This window comes from Myxocyprinus asiaticus, chromosome 19, assembly GCF_019703515.2.
Source record: "Myxocyprinus asiaticus isolate MX2 ecotype Aquarium Trade chromosome 19, UBuf_Myxa_2, whole genome shotgun sequence".
Lineage (NCBI taxonomy): Eukaryota > Metazoa > Chordata > Actinopteri > Cypriniformes > Catostomidae > Myxocyprinus > Myxocyprinus asiaticus.
Window position 1 is genome coordinate 28,324,462 of NC_059362.1, and position 16,586 is coordinate 28,341,047.

The 16,586-nt window shown below is 42.6% G+C and overlaps 1 protein-coding gene across 1 annotated transcript; it reads right to left on the bottom strand.

The window, feature by feature from the left end:
* Positions 1–31: 31 nt before the first annotated feature.
* Positions 32–16,497, bottom strand: LOC127410101 (vacuolar protein sorting-associated protein 18 homolog). Its single transcript, XM_051645163.1, has 5 exons — positions 16,079–16,497; positions 15,830–15,971; positions 12,880–12,971; positions 10,540–12,410; positions 32–1,506 (listed from the first exon to the last, which is right to left on the bottom strand). Exons 1-5 carry the CDS (start codon positions 16,167–16,169, stop codon positions 778–780), a joined length of 2,925 nt encoding a protein of 974 aa, XP_051501123.1. The 5' UTR covers positions 16,170–16,497; the 3' UTR covers positions 32–777.
* Between the last annotated feature and the right edge of the window lie 89 nt (positions 16,498–16,586).

Genomic DNA, 16,586 nt, shown 5'->3' on the forward strand with positions numbered 1-16,586 from the left:
ACTTTGGATAAAAGCGTCTGATACATGTAAATAGAAGCAATCATTTATTATTGTTCTGCTGCATACAATAAACATGACATGACTATAATAATGCAACAAAATGCAATTAAGTACATTTTAAATTTTGTAGTGGCTTCTGGTCTATGGAAGCAAAAACACATAAAATTAAAAAACAGCATTTGCGGGTGCCTGGGTACCTCAGCGAGTATTGACGCTGACTACCACCCCTGGAGTCGCGAGTTCGAAACCAGGGTGTGCTGAGTGACTCCAGCCAGGTCTCCTAAGCAACCAAATTGGCCCAGTTGCTAGGGAGGGTAGAGTCACATGGGGTAACATCCTCGTGGTCGCAATTAAGTGGTTCTCGCTCTCAGTGAGTAGTTTGGTAAGTTGTGTGTTGATCGCGGAGAGTAGCGCGAGCCTCCACATGCTGTGAGTCTCAGCAGTGTAATGCACAGCAAGCCACGTGATAAGATGCGTGGATTGACGGTCTCAGAAGTGGAGGCAACTGACACCACCACGAGGAACTAGTAAGTAGTGGGAATTGGGCATTCCGAAAAGGGGATTAAAAAAAATAAATAAATAAAAGTGCATTTGTTTAACTAGTTAATTACTTTTAACAATCATGTTAATACTCATTCCTTCAGCATTGCACATGTTTTTCAGTTCATTCACAAAGCACAAGTGGTTACATTTGCAGCATATTTACACAATGTACACCATATAGACAGATTTCATTTGCAGTCCTCAAATTATGTTCTTTTTGCAGAAGTGTTTCTTTTAGAGCCAGCTGGACATCTCTTCATCAAACATCTGTGGATCTATGAAAGGCTTGTCAATAGATTTAATCATCAGCTCACCACAGTAGACACACTCACTAGCAAGGAGATCATTGATATCTGACTTGATCTGCTCTCTGCTACCCTGGCCCTTGCCTAGACTGACTGTATCCTCCTCTTTTGGCTTGTGCCTGGATTTGGTGGTTTGCATGGTTGCTGCCAGCTTCTTCTGAAGCTCCTCCAGTTTATTCTGCTTATAGCCAGAGAGGTGAGGAATGACTTCCTGAAAGAGACAATCATAATGGAACATGTGTCCACACAGGAATAGATAGAAAGGTCGATTGAGCAAGGGGAAATCACAAGTGGCACATTTTTCCTGAGACTCCACCACCCCGTATTTGCTCCTCATCTCCTGGATGTCTTCACGGATACGCTTGGCACTTTCGGTGGCCTCCTCCATTTCTTGTTTCAACTCCTCAATGTGTTGGTTGTACTCCTCCAAGGAGCTGCAAATTGCCTCCTTAAAGTGGTCTATTGTAACAAAGTCTGGAAAGAAAGGTAAAATGTCCTCAATCTTGAGCAGGTTGCAACTGGACAGACAATTCATGGCCTTCTTTACATCTTTCTCCTCCTGAACCACATGACAAGCAATCTTAAGCCACAGCTTCTTCCTCAGCTCCTCATCATCCTCTGGAAGGTTGGCACAAGACTTGGCCAAATCTACATCCACCTAATGGGTAGAACAATAACAGGCATTATTAAAAAACTAGATAAAGTTTGTCAAGACTAACTTTGATGTTGTCTTGACAAAGCCTTGTCTAAAAAATTAAACTAGTTTTAAAAGTTTGATGGTAATACAGACATTACAGTAAGACAAACTGCCAGAAACACTGTCACATAGATGGTCTGATATATCATCAGATACAGTACTGTGAAAAAGTCCTGATTTCTTCTGTTTCTGTGTATCTCATACTAAATTGTTTCAAAAATTCAAACAAAATCTAACATAAAACAAAGGCAATCTGAGTAAACACAAAACACAGTTTTAAAATGATAATGTTATTTACTGAAGCAAAAAAGTTATCCAATACCAACTTGGCCTGTGTGAAAAAGTATTTGCCCCTTAGTTACTAAATCCCCAGATCTATGAAACTGCATTCATAATGGGGTTCAGCTTTACTAGACACATGCAGGCCTGCTTACTGCCAGCCCAGTTCAATCAAATCAACACCTAAATAGAAATTTTTCAGCAGTATGAAGTTGGCTAAGAGGGTCTCACCCAGAAGCACCCTATGCTAAGGTCGAAAGAAATTCCAGAAATGATGAGGAAAAAAGTGACTGAAATACATCAGTTTGGGAAAGGTTACAAAGCTATTTCGAAGGCTCTGGGACTCCAAAGAACCACAGTGAGAGCCATTATCTCCAAATGGAGAAAATTTGGCACAGTAGTGTACCTTCCCAGAAGTGGCCGGCCTTCCAAAATTCCTCCCAGAGCACAGCGACGACTCATCCAGGAAGTCACAAAAAAGCCAAGGACAACATCCAAGGAACTGCAGGCCTCTCTTGCATCAATAAAGGTCACTGTTCATGACTCCACTATCAGAAAGACACTGGTCAAAAATGCCATCCATGGAAGGGTGGTGAGGCTAAAACCACTGCTAACCCAGAAGAACACTGTGGCAAGGGTGTGGTGGAGCGTTCGTCTGGGGAGAGGGGAAGCGGTAAGGATTCATCCCTGGGTGATAATTAGGACTAACAGCTGTTTCTCGTTACAGTAATCCAGGGAAAGTGATAAGAGGAGCCCACGCCAGAGGAGAGGAGAGAGAGAGAGACACCAAGCAGAACAACGTGTTTGTGTGCAGAATATGAATGCTGGAAAAGCAAACTGATTTTGAGCTTTGAAGTAGTAAAGAGTGAACGAAACCTGTACCTGAATCCCGCTTCCTCTGTCCAACCCAATCGAAACTTGTTACAGTGGTGCTGAAACCGAGAAATCTGAGGAAGCTAGTACGCCGTCATGGAGTCCTCGTCATTGGCCGAAGTAATCGAATCCCTCGCCAGCATGCATCAGGCACAACACCAGGCCCAGTCGAGAGAAAGATCAACGTTTCCAGGTGCTCTCCAAGCTCAAGCGGAGAACCGGCAGGCGATACGGAGCTTGCTACACCAGGGTGAAGGCCCAACCTTGACCCCGGACCCAGAAATCTCCATGGCTCCGGTCACCCTTATGAAAATGGTCCCACAGGATGAACCGGAGGGATTCCTCAAACTGTTTGAGCGGACGGCGGAGGTGTGGAAATGGCCGAAGTATCAGTGGACGGCACGCCTCTTTCCACTGTTGTCCGGGGAAGCCCAGTTCACAGCCTGACATCTGCCTGCAGCTCCTGGTGTATGAGGATGTTAAGAAAGTCATCAAGCCATCAAGGGTCAACCGCAGCCTGGAGCAACATCGGCAGCACTTCCGCTCACTAACACTGAGCGAGCACGGTCGCCCATTCGCATTTGCCCAACAGCTCAGTGATGCCTGCTGGCAAAGGAGGGCGATGCAGAGGAAGTCATAGATCTGGTGGTGCTGGAGCAGTTCATCCTCCGTCTGCCAACAAGAACAGCGGAATGGGTCCAGTGCCACTGCCCAGCGTCGCTGGAGGTGGCCGTCCAACTGGCTGAGGACCATATGGCAGCATACCCGGGGGTGGAGGAACCCTCTTTTTCTCTCTCTCTTTTTTCTCTTCTCCCTCTCTAGCCCCCCCCCCCCCAGCCCATATCCCTGGAAACAGGGAATGTTTACCCCCAAACCAGCTACCCAGTCACAGGGGTTTGTCCAGCCGGTGGTCCATTCTCACTCTCCCTCCCAGGTTGGTGTATCCACTGAAAGGGTGCAGGCATAGCGTCTGCGGGGGGGGGGGGGGGGGGTCTTGGCTTCCCCAGCCCTTAGAGGTTTCCCTGCTGGGAATTTCCCTCTGGAGCAGTCATGAGATGAGATACTTAGGCACACCTTTGATCAAGTGAAAGTAGTTGATGGTCAACGCCTCCGGCCAGACGTTGCACTCACATACCCACATTTTACAGTTATTAAAGATAAGTTGTATCGAGTGATGCAGGACGCTCAGACAAAAGAAGATATAACCCAGTTATTGATACTGAATAGCCGTCGGGAAATGCTATACCAAAAAACACTAAACTGTCTAATGGCCCATTTCTATTGCCCGGGCATTCACTGAGATGTTCGCAGATGGTTTGCGGCATACCATGAATGTCAGTTGATGAATCCACCAGCCACCCTAAAAGCGCCATTGCACCCTCTGCCATTAATCGAAGTCCCCTTCGAGAGAATTGGCATGGACCTCGTCGGGCCATTAGAAAGGTTGGCATGTGGACATCGCTTTCTGTTAGTCCTGGTGGATTACGCAACGCGATATCCGGAAGCAGTGCCTCTGTGCAACATCTCAGCATGCAGTGTTGCGGAGGCAATCTTCAGAATTATCTCCCGAGTGGGGATTCTGAAAGAAATCCTCACTGATCAAGGCACTACTTTTATATCACGTACACTACGTGAACTGTACAAATTATTGGGTATTAAATTGATTTGCACCAGTTTTTATCACACACAAACAGACTGGTTGGTGGAACGGTTTAATGAAACCCTGAAAAATATGATTCATAAGTTCGTGAATAAGGACACTAGAAATTGGGATAAGTGGCTCAAACCTCTGTTACTCACAGTCTGAGAGGTCCCCCAAGCCTCCACAGGGTTTTCCCCATTCAGGCTGCTGTATGGGCGTTGGCCTCGCGACATGCTCGATGTCATGTGGGAAGCGTGAGAGGAGGGACCTTCAAACAGCGAAAACTAAATTCAGTACGTTCTTGATCTAAGGGTAAAACTACACACTTTGGGCCAACTAACACAGGAGAATTTGCATCAAGCTCAAGAACATCAAAGCTGGCTTTATAATAGGGAAGCTCGGCCATGGGAATTTGCTCTCTTGACATAGTGCTTGTATTACTCCCAACATCGAGCTCCAAATTACTCGCTAAGTGGCAAGGGCCATTTGAGGTCACACAATGAGTGGGAGATCTCGATTATGAGGTGTAACGAACAGATAGAGGTGACATGTCAAATATACCACCTCAACCTCTTAACATTATGGAGGGAGGCGGTCCCTGTGATGTTGGCAACGGTGGTTCCAGAGAGGGCAGAGCTCAGACCGGAGGTGAACCTAAAAGCCAATCATATCACCCCAGTCACTTGTGGGGACCGCCTCTCACCGTTAAGTCACAGAGGTTGCCAAGTTGCAAAAAGAATTTGCAGACGTTTCCTCACCTCTGCCTGGTCGTACAAATCTCATACACCACCACATCGAGACTCTGCCCGGGCTAGTGGCACGTAATCGTCAACTTCCTGAGCACAAAAAAAAAGTGATACGAGAAGATCTGGATGCTATGCTTGGGATGGGGGTAGAGGAATCCCACAGTGACTGGGCCAGCCCAGTTGTACTGGTCCCTAAGAGCGACGGGTCGGTCCGGTTCAGTGTGGATTATCAGAAAGTAAACGAGGTGTCTAAATTTGATGCATACCCAATGCCTCGTGTTGATGTACTGCTCGATCTGTTAGGCACAGCTCATTTTTATTCAACACTGGATTTGACAAAAGGCTATTGGCAGATTCCCTTAACCCTAATATCCCATGAGAAAACACACCGTTTGGATTACACCAATTTGTGGCACTTCCGTTCGGTTTGTTCAGGGCACCGGCTACATTCCAGCGGCTCATGGACCGAGTCCTCAGACCACACTCGGCGTATGCCGCTGCCTATCTAGATGACATCATCAATTACAGCAATGATTGGCAGCGGCATGTACAACATCCTGAGATTGCTGAGTTGGGTTTTGGGGGTGTGTGGCGAGGGCGTGGTGGAGCATTCGTCCGGGGAGAGGGGAAGAGGTAAGGATTCATCCCTGGATGACAATTAGGACTAACAGCTGTTTCTCGTTACAGTAATCCAGCAAGAGCAATAAGAGGAGCTCACGCCAGAGGAGAGGAGAGAGAGAGACACCAAGCAGAATGACGCGTTTGTGTATTCAGAATATGATTGCTGGAAAAGCAAACTGACTTTGAGTTTTAGTAATAAAAGAGTGAACAAAACCCATACCACAATCCCGCTTCCTCTGTCCAACCCAGTTGAAACTTGTTACAAACAAACATTAAGGCTTGTCTGAATTTTGACAAAACACACCTTGATGATCCTCAAACCTTTTGGGAGAATGTTCTGTGGACTGTTTGGAAAACAGGGATCCCATTACATCTGGCACAAATTAAACACTAAATTCTACAAATTCAGTTTCTTTCTTCTTCAGCGCGTCATTGTTTACATTGTTTTTTGTTTTTTATTATTTTTTGGAAATTATTTTATTTTATTTTATATTGTTTTGGTTTGTGAATGGCACAAGTTTCTCTTGTAAACAATGACGCGCTTCCTGACTCCTCCTCCACGTGACGCGTGACCTTACCAATGAGCTTACGTCATCCCTCTCATGAGCGCACGTCACAGAGATGTATGGAAGTGAACATTTGTAGTTATAAAGTATACAAGTATTGCTTTGTTTCTAAAAATACTCAATTGTTTGCGTTCAGAAGAACTTTATTTGTCGACTGGAGTCGTGTGGATTATTTTGATGCACCCTAAATATGCATTTTGGACCGTTAAAAAACGGAGGACATTCACTTGCATTGTTTAGAGAAGGAGGCCTGAAATGAAATCCTAAAAGTCTTAAATTCTGTTTTGATGAAGAAAGAAACTCAAGATACATCTTGGATGGCCTGAGGGTGAGTAAATTATCAGCAAGTTTTCATTTTTGGGTGAACTATTCCTTTAAGGGAGCAGTTAGTTTTTCACATGGGTAATATAGGTGTTGGATTTGCTTCAATTAAAAAAATATATATTTGAAAACTGTATTTTGTGTTTATTCAGGTTGCCTTTGTTTTATGTTATATCTCGTGTGAAAAATACACAAAAATAGAAGAAATCAGGATACAATACTTTTTCACAGCACTATAGATAGGTAGATAGATAGAGGGAGAGAGAGAGACTTAGGGTACGTATACACGACAACAATGTACTAAAAATGGAAAAGTTTTTCCTTTGCATTTTTTCGCGTACAGACGATAACGTTGTCAAAATAATCCCGGTTCACACAGATCCGCGATAACGACTAAAAATGCTGTATTATGCAAGCCAGGCCAGTAGTTGGTGATGTCACTTTGTAAAGAAACACTACGCACCTGCGCACATATGCATTCTTCCACAGAGCGGTGTATACAAACAATGAAGATGGCGATCGCTGGTCGTAGTAGTGATGCAGTAAATCTACACTTTGCTGGAGAAGCGTCAATAAACTCAAAATTACACACTATTCCACAACAGTCTGAAGGTCTGTACCAAGTTTGGTGAATGTACCTTGAAAGCTCTAGGAGCAGTTAGTGTTAGAAATGTTGGTCTTGGGGGGGAATGGGTAGCTCAACGAGCAAAGACGCTGACTACCACCCCTGGAGTCGCAAGTTCGAATCCAGGGCGTGCTGAGTGACTCCAGCCTGGCCTCCTAAGCAACCAAATTGGCCCAGTTGCTAGGAAGGGTAGAGTCACATGGGGTAACCTCCTCGTGGTCGCTATAATGTGGTTCTCGCTCTCGGTGCGGCGCGTGGTGAGTTGTGCGTGGATGCCACAGAGAATAGCGTGAAGCCTCCACACGCGCTATGTCTCCGTGGTAACGCGCTAAACAAGCCACATGATAAGATGTGCGGATTGACGTTCTCAGATGCAGAGGCAACTGAGATTTTCCTCCGCCACCCAGAATGAGGTGAGTCACTGCACATTGGGAATTAGGCATTCCAAACTGGGGAGAAAATGGGAGGAAAAAAATAAATAAAAAATGTTGGTCTTGGTCAAAGGATTAGTTCACCCAACAATAAAACTTCAGTCATTGTTTACTCACCCCTGTGTTGTTAAAACCCCATATGAATACTTTTTCTTAACACGAAGGTTAAAAAAACTGAGGTAACCACCTCTTGAAGCTTCAAAAGGACACAAAAGTATAATTCAGGAGACTTATAAATTATTCCATGATATTCATGATTTTTATGAAAGCATACGATAAGGTTTGGTGAGAAATAAACAGAAATCTAATGTATTATTTAGTGAAAATGTTCACTGACCATTGGTCGCTTGTGCACCTTCATGAGACAGCCTGCACGCAAGCTAGGTGGGGTGTTCAAGCAAAAACACGCTTTGTTTCGCTTCAACAGGACCACCAGCAATAATAACAACAGAAAATACAACATGGATGCTTTGGCAGTGGGGGCGTGGTCAAGCGTCCGTCCAGAGAGAGAGAAAGTGGTAAGGGCGCTTGCACCTGAGCTAGATTATGTTTAACACCTGTCGGGGAGAGCGGCATATAAGCAGCCACGCCACCAGCAGAGGGCAGAGAGAGTCTGGCACAAGGAAGGCCACGGTTCTCCTGAAGATGTTGCGTTTAATCTGTTGTGTTTGTGAAGCTGATGTGTCTAACTAACTACGTGCCTGTGAAGCTAATGAGTTTGTGAAGTTGTAAAGCATTGAAGTGGCCGATTAAAAGTCTTACCTGAGCCTGGAAAACCCGCTTCCCTGTGTTCTCCTTACCTTCTGCTGTGAAGTTGTGTTACAGATGCACACAAACCAGAGAACAGAACTTAGACAACATATCTGAAGAGTTTGTAGTCGAAAAATAGATGCATTTCAATGACAAGCCTTATTTGTATGAACCAGAGTCCTCAATCAAACAGAGAGATGGGGTGAAGGTAGCTACAGTCACACCGTATCCTACTCATTCGGCAAACGGCACGCAATAAAAGTTATCTTTTCCATGTTAATCAGAGTTTTTGTCTTAAGCAGCTGTGACGGGTGACAGACATTATGTTGATCACTGGTTTCTATATTTGTCGTGACGCCGTGAGTCATGTTCGCTATGAGCTGGCACCGGTAAAAAAATCATTCTGATAACATTATACTGAAGCCAGCATCTCATTTGCCAGTTAAAACTTCTTGTTTTTGGCAGAGAATGTTACACCTACCAACTGTTTTTGCAACTGTCTCTTCAGGCGGAGGTCTGTCACACACTCACACACACACACACACACACACACACACACACACACACACACACACACACACACAGGTTCAGAATGGAGAAGAGGTGACAGACATTCCCGCTCCCTATGACTTTCTCTCCGGTTCTGGGAATAGAAATGCATCTATTTTCGACTACAAACTCTCCAGAGATGTTTGTAAGTTCTCTGGTTTGTGTGCAGCTATGTTGTGTTTTCTGTTGTTAATATCACTGGTGGTCCTGTTGAAGTAAAATAAAACTAGTTTCGCTTGAACGCCCCACATCACGAGCAGCTGCAGCGTTCTGCTCTCATGCAGGGAGCTCTAAAGCTCACGTGCAGTCTGTCTCAGGAACGCGCACAGGGAACCAACGGTCGTTGAACATTTTCACTAGATAATACATTAGATTTCGTGTTGTTTCTCATGAAACATTAACGTATTCCTTCAGAACAAGACACGAGTCGCATACAATAATTTATTAGACTTCTGAATTATACTTTTGCGTCTTTTTGAAGCTTGAAGAGGTGGTCACCATAAACTGCCATTGTACACTGACATCTGTAGCTATGTTTCCATTCAAGTTGCGAATTTAATTTAAGCGAAAAACCATATTATCGCAAAAACAATCTGCGAATAAAGCCGCAATTCCATCCAAGGGTGTTCAAAAGGAAGAAATCATCACTTCCGGAGAAATTGTAGCACTGCTGAATTATAAGTGCCGCTGTTGGGATTTCACATTCATTTAATATTCTTGACGCAACATAACACTTGCCAGCCCCAGTCAGCAGTGCGCTTTGTACACTGCAAAAGAGACCCCACCACACACACAAAAACACACACTTACAGTTAAGTCACCACATACCAACACATCTTCTGGGAGCGCTATATATGTGCGTTCATCCATCCTTATGACTATACAATACTATACAATACGTGCGGATCTATAGATATTTTTCAAAAAGCCTCAATATAGCTTCTCTTCCGTACAGTTCAAGTTTGTTTTTGACTTATTTGCTCTGAAAACTCTTTGTAGGCTTTGGATTTTCTAGACACTGTTATTTCAGGATGATCAGAGCAACATTTCAGATGCGATGATTGGCCCGCCGGTTAGTCCAGTAATGAACGAGTTTTTCAGGCACATTAACTTTTTGATGCGCATCTTTTATTCCTAACAAATTCAATTGGAGTTTATTCTGTAAATGTGTTTCCATCATAGTTTATGCGCATTGCTTCTTATCGAATAAAAATCCTCCTCAGTGGATTGCATCCACCTCAAGCGAGCGTATAATTTTTTATCTTGGTGTTTCCATCCAGCAGTTTTTATGCAATATCCCAAAATGTGCATAAAAAACATTGATGGAAACATAGCTTCAGAGAACAACATTTTTCACAACTTCCCCTTTGTGTTACGAAAAAGAAAGTCATATGGTGTTATAACAACAGAGGGGTGAGTAAACAACCAGTTTCTATTGTCATTTTTGGATGAACTATCCCTTTAAGGGATTTTGAAAAAAAACCTAAAGTAATTTGTAGAAAAACAGTATGTTGGCTTTGTCAAGTCAACATAATTATCATAATTTAGACAGTTTTAAACAGAAATAAAAATAACTTAATGGCACACATACTTTTAGGGCTAGATCCACAGCTTCCTCATACAGCTCCATAATTTTGTAAACTAAGACGCAGGCTTGCAAATACCCATGTTCAGCACAAAGGCGCAAGGCATATTTCAAGTCGTAGTGGATGTCTGAAGCATGTGTTCCTGCTTGTTCAAGGTACCACAACAGGGCATCTGGCTTGTGTTTAGCATAAAGTGAGAGTAAGTAATTGTGAATGGCCTCATCTTTGACATCCAGCTCATATACGCAGAACTCCATGTAACGAATAGTCTCATTAATTTGTTGCATACTGCCCATCTGGCTGTAGTTCACCAATGCTGGGATCAGATTCTTTGGATCTAATCGGTTTCCCATCTGTATCCAAGCATCTACCACCTTTTTGGGAATGTGCTGCATAAGAACCGGGGAAAACTTGTAGAAGAGCCTGTCATCACAGTGCTTGGAGAGGACATCTAAGGCTGCACTGTAGTTGTCATGCTGGCAGTAATGAGATATAACCCGCTCATAGTCCTGCATGATAACCGAGAAATAAACCATGTTGTCCACGTCCCCGTGGCTAGCGAGCAGGTCATAGATGGTACTGCGATTGTTGTAGAAGCAATCTTTGTGTTTAGGGCTTTTTAGAAAGGTGCGGAACTCTTCACGGGTTTCCTGAAAGGTGTGTTGTTTACTGTCATCTGCCTCCAGCAGACCGAGGCAGTTCAGATATAGTTCAGTCAGCCAGGTTACCAGTAAGGTGATCTGAGTCTTCTCACTGGGTTTCAGGTTTGTTAGCTTCTTTTTCAGAAATTCCTTCAAGGCTTCCTCCTGCTTGGCCTCAATGAACTTCAGTGCAATCTCCTCAAAGTAATTCTGAGTGAGGGCGTAACACTTAGCGCTATCCAGGTAGCGTTTGTTCTGGAAGCAGTGCTCTGCCTCCTTGGCTAGTACCATATCCAAACACTCTGGTCTATCCTTGCAGAACTCCTTAGCCAGATCAAACTTGTTCATGTTCATGTACATTTGCCAAACATCCCTTGCTTCTCTCTGAATGTGGTAGCGAAAGACAGCTTTTTCGGCGTAAATCCATACAAGCCCTGTGACAGGATCTTTGATCATCTTTTTTAGGGGGCCAAATTTTTCTGGAAACACATCTTCGTGCACCACTTGCCCATTCAAAGTGCAGATACCCCTCACACGGTCAGGGAGCAGAAGTAGGAAATGAAACTGGGTAAGCACAATAGAGATGGGCTTGACAAAGTTTAAATCAATATCTGATGTGTATTCCCACACCTGCACATCACTAAGTAGAGAGTCAGGCCGCACATAGTCCAGCTGTCCATACAAAACCCCATTGCCCATCATCCAGGCAAAGGTCTTGGGGCAACTCCGAAGCTTCGATGTGTAGAAAGCAATCTCACTGTAGCCCGTATTGACAGGAAACTCCTGAAAGCTGGGTACTAGATCCTGGTTCTGGGCAAAAATGGAGCTGAACCCCTGCTGCTCAGAGCCCTCTGCCAACTTGCCAACAAACTGAAACAGGCATTTCCGTGTGGTAGCAATGATGAAATATTTCGATTCCATGCCACGTTGGACCTCAAGGCAACAAACTGGTGCAGGCTTACTATCCTCCTCCAGGGAGTGAACCTGTCTGAAGTACTGGTCTGGGTTGGTGTTGAAGAGACTGCCCTCTGATGCAGAGATCTCGGCTTCAAAGATAATGCCCTGGCTGGTGCCAACCAGAATCGGCCCAGTGTTGGTCTCACAGCCTGTTAATTTGTTCCAACCTATAGTTTCTATTAGGTGGCCTCTCCATCGAGATAGACTTCGAACCTTCTGAGAGTTTCTGTTTAGGTATACGCATTCATTTGAAGTAAGGCTGATGACTAAATGTGACCCTGCAACACAAATATTTGTATTTTTTGACTAATAAATAACAAGCAATTTTAAGCAGTACAAAGAGGAATGACAGATTTTGAAAGATTCACACTTATTCTTTTGTTTCTCTTAATGATTATATTAATATTATATGACTATTTATGATGAGATGCTGCATTAAAGAGCTTACATTTAGCTTTACTTTACAAAAACATGAGATGGATGTGAATGTATGTTGTGAATTAAATTACTCTTGTGTATGTAGTTCCTTTCAATAAAGAATTGAAAAAATGTATACATGTCCTTGATGTATTGCCCAGGTCACACCTGGTCAAATGCTTTGGGATGCAGCTAATGTTATACTAATTTGAAGGGAAATCTAATCAAACCACTGATTGTGTCTAATGGCATTTACTGGAGGCTCAAAGGACCCAAAGCCATTTAAATCCTCTCGCAACAAGGTGTGAACATCAACATCTAATTAATTACCTGTTGGATCCAGGAAAAGCTTGTGCACTTTGCTGTCATCCTTTCTTCCACATTCAATCTGATTTGGCTGATCAGGTTTTCCAAGATCAATTCTAAAACATAATATGCAATTTGTAAATGTTATATCTGTTCTGTAAATATGGGGTGAATTTAGGAAAAAATGGCCACTTTTGTCATTTAAATAATGATCTAAATGTCCCAGTCAGGCCCGGTTCCAGATCAAAATCACTGAGGGTGCTTCTGAAAATAGTGGGGGTGCTCTGTATAAAGTGGAGATGTCTCATAATTACAAATTGTTTTAATATATTAAATCATGTTTAAATGCTACTAAAACGACTTAAATAACAGCTTTTTTATGTACAAAACATTTATTGCTTCTTTTTTTTCACATGATCTGTCACTGAAAATGACAGCAACATGCTGTGCCTGCAGATTAGGACATACTGATTTGCACAATCATGCACGTTTTGATGCAGCAATTGTGTGTTCATAAACTGCAGGGATTTCTGTGTGTTTGCTGGGATTCAAGAAAATCTGCTTACCAATTTACAGTATTAGTTTTACATATTAAATTGAGCTGGGGTGTGCAATTATTTTGGTACAGGGGCCACATCAGCTGTTAAGTAGAACATGGAAGAGAGAAGATAAAAGTTCTGCATAGTTTTATCTTTTAAGCCCAGACATGCACTCAATGAATGATGCACAATGTCCTGAAGTGTATACTGATGGGACCATTCTGCGATTGCTTGAAGTTTTGCTGCTACATTTCTATCACGTGTTAGTAAAACTGAATTAAGACTGAGTAAAATGATTGTTTATTTTACCATACTTCACTGCAGTGGTAATTTAGTATTCAATTTAACACTCTACATCAGGAGTCTGGTTTAAAAGTAAAATAAAATATTCTGAAATTATAGATTCTAAAGAATTATTTTAATGTTTGCCGCAAAGTGGACAAAGTTGTTTTATTCTCAAAACATTATCAACCTGTTTACATGCTCATGGGTCATGATGTGGGTCTTGTCAATGTTTGGCAACCCATTCAGCACACCACTGAATAAAACAGGCTGCATGACACTGATAAATGATTACTACCTGAGTAACATTCACATACAGGTGTGAGGGACTTCAGAATTTCATAAATAACACAAGGAACAAACATTTTCCTCTCTCACTTGGTTTTGCTCGCGTGTCCCCTCCGCGTGCGAATGATGCGAAGATCTATTGGGATTTTACTAAAGTTCATCACTGAAAAGGTTTGCTTGCAGACTTGGCACCAAACAGCACACGCAGCATCACGAGTGGACACTGCATCACACTTCTCTTCAGTGTTGCCAACTACTTTCAATGAAAAGTAGCTAAAAGTCGCTAGATGACGCCATGCGTTAATTAGCATATTCATAATCTCGTACTTGCATTCTGCCTTGTGTCAGCCCTTTACATCTGTTTGCTTCTCTCCTACTTTCTGTGCTCACATACTGTATTTTAATACATCTGTATTCCCAATAAAGCTGTTCTCATGTACATATTTGTTCAGTTTCTGTTGTCAGACAATGGAACGAGTATGAACTAGTGACTGAAACTCCGCCCATTAAGACTACATGTTAACCAGTAGTCACTTCCAAGCAATTTCCAAGCTGCTGCTCTGCACTGCTAAAATCCTGATTTTATAACATAAGTTAAAGACAATGGCTGTGCTGTGATTTTGGCTATATTTACATGTAAAATGATCACTCAGAGAGAGTTAGAAGCGACAGAATGTCTATTTTTTCTCTCACACAGCGCACAGCCTCCGTCTGCGTAACAGTGAGTGATAAGCAAGAAAAATAATGGTCAAATTAAATTGTTTAAATTAAAACAAAGGGGGAGCAAACCATACAGATTGTTGATTGGTCCTTGGCAACTCTGTTTGCACACGTGCAACTCATTCACGTCTGTGTCAGCTGCCGTGCGGTGAACTGAATGTGCTGCTCCTCTGTCTGCCACTCACTGAACAGAGTAGACGCAGAGAGAGAGGTGTGCCAGCGGCCTGAAAGCAAGACCTCGCGCTCGCACAGCAGTACTCCCGACTCTTCTATGCACTGCTATGTAGCTAAGATTTGTCCAAAAAGTCGCTAGAATTGTCGCTAGGTGCTTTTTAGGAAAAAAGTCGCTAAAGGGGTCTGAAAACTCGCTAAGTTGGCAACACTGCTTTTCTTTGAGCATAACATTGCACTATTGAACACTACGTTTTTTTTTCTCCGAAGAAGAGAAAGCATGTGCACTCTCATGCATGGTTGCCAGATTGCATATATTAAGTATGACATGAGGCGAAATATTTCCTATTTGTGCATGTATAAATCTTGGTGTGTTGCATCTATTATCTGGCAACCCTGAGCATATTAAAAGCTTGTGGATGCGCGATAGGTCCAAAAGCCAGATAAATGAAAGATCTAATAAAAAACGTTCATGATAAATCGACCCGCGGGCAGCAGTTTGCCCTGGTCTCCAACTGAGGGTGCTCTAAGGTTCGTTTGAGGGTGCTAAGGGTCCCTCAAACACCCTCGTAGAACCGGGCCTGGTCCCAGTGTACCTGAATCCTTCTCAAATATTTGTATTTATTTATTTTAAACATATTGCTAATTAAATACATTGAATCCGTAATTGATTAAATACAGTTGGAAATAAAAGGCAGATTAAGTGAATTGATCACACTTTAACATCATTCGACAAGCAAATCACACATGCATTTCAAAGAGAATTGTCTTTGACTGTCACATTTGCTTACAGTTGCTCCATAGTCCTTCACTGAGTTTTCAAACATAATTGAAAAAAAAAATACAAATCACTCCTGGTATGTACCGTACATAAACTAATCAATGCAAAACGTATCAACTGCAAAATCACCCAATTAAGCCGTGGAAAGACCTGTTGATGATAACATTATTCAGCCGAGAAATGCCAGCTTTACCTTAGTAGGGTGTCCTTCCCTAGACTCATGCATAACTGGTTGTTGCACACGGAGAAGTGGTTGATTTTTTCGGGAGGGGAGAAATCGATGCGTTGCTTACTAAAAATGGGTTTCTCTTCCTCCAGTCTTACATTCACAAACCCTGTGAACATGCACAAACCTAATGTCAAATACCGACATCATAAATGCCTATATTTGTTTCAAATATTCCAAATTATTTGTGTAGTTCAAGAGTTTTGTTCTTTTTACCTGAATGAGTGATCCCAATATTAGCCGCTGAGACACGACTGTGTTGACGGATGTTCTGAGAATCTTCATACTGATCAAGAATTGATGCCATTTCAAATGTTCTAATCAAACGGACTATTCACAAAACCACAGTTTATTAAAGATGCTGAACCTGCGTTTGCATTGCATATAAAGATTTCTACCAGCTGCTCCCACCCCATGACACGTTAGCATTTTAGCTAACTAGCTGTCCAGTCCAAAGATGATTTTACTGTCACTCCCCCAGCCGTGTGCGGAGTAAAATATAATGGATATCAAATAGATTTAAAAAAATAAAAAAAAATAAAAAAAATAAATAAATAAGCTTAAAATGATATTTTAGGAATTGAAATGGACAGAATTAGGGCTATGTTGTGTGCAGCGCTATCTTGGTCAGTTGATGAATATCATGTGATTACAAGGCAGATACTTTACTGCAGTTCCCTATCGTGTGCACGAAGTGACGCTCTATAGTTAAGAATGAACTAAT

Coding starts and splice junctions, on each gene's coding strand:
- LOC127410101 (XM_051645163.1), bottom strand. CDS start 16,169: ATGGCATCAATTCTTGATCAGTATGAAGATTCTCAGAACATCCGTCAA. Junction 15,972..16,078: donor TATTGGGATCACTCATTCAG/GTAAAAAGAACA, acceptor GCATGTTCACAG/GGTTTGTGAATGTAAGACTG. Junction 12,411..12,879: donor GCTTTTCCTGGATCCAACAG/GTAATTAATTAG, acceptor TTTGTGTTGCAG/GGTCACATTTAGTCATCAGC.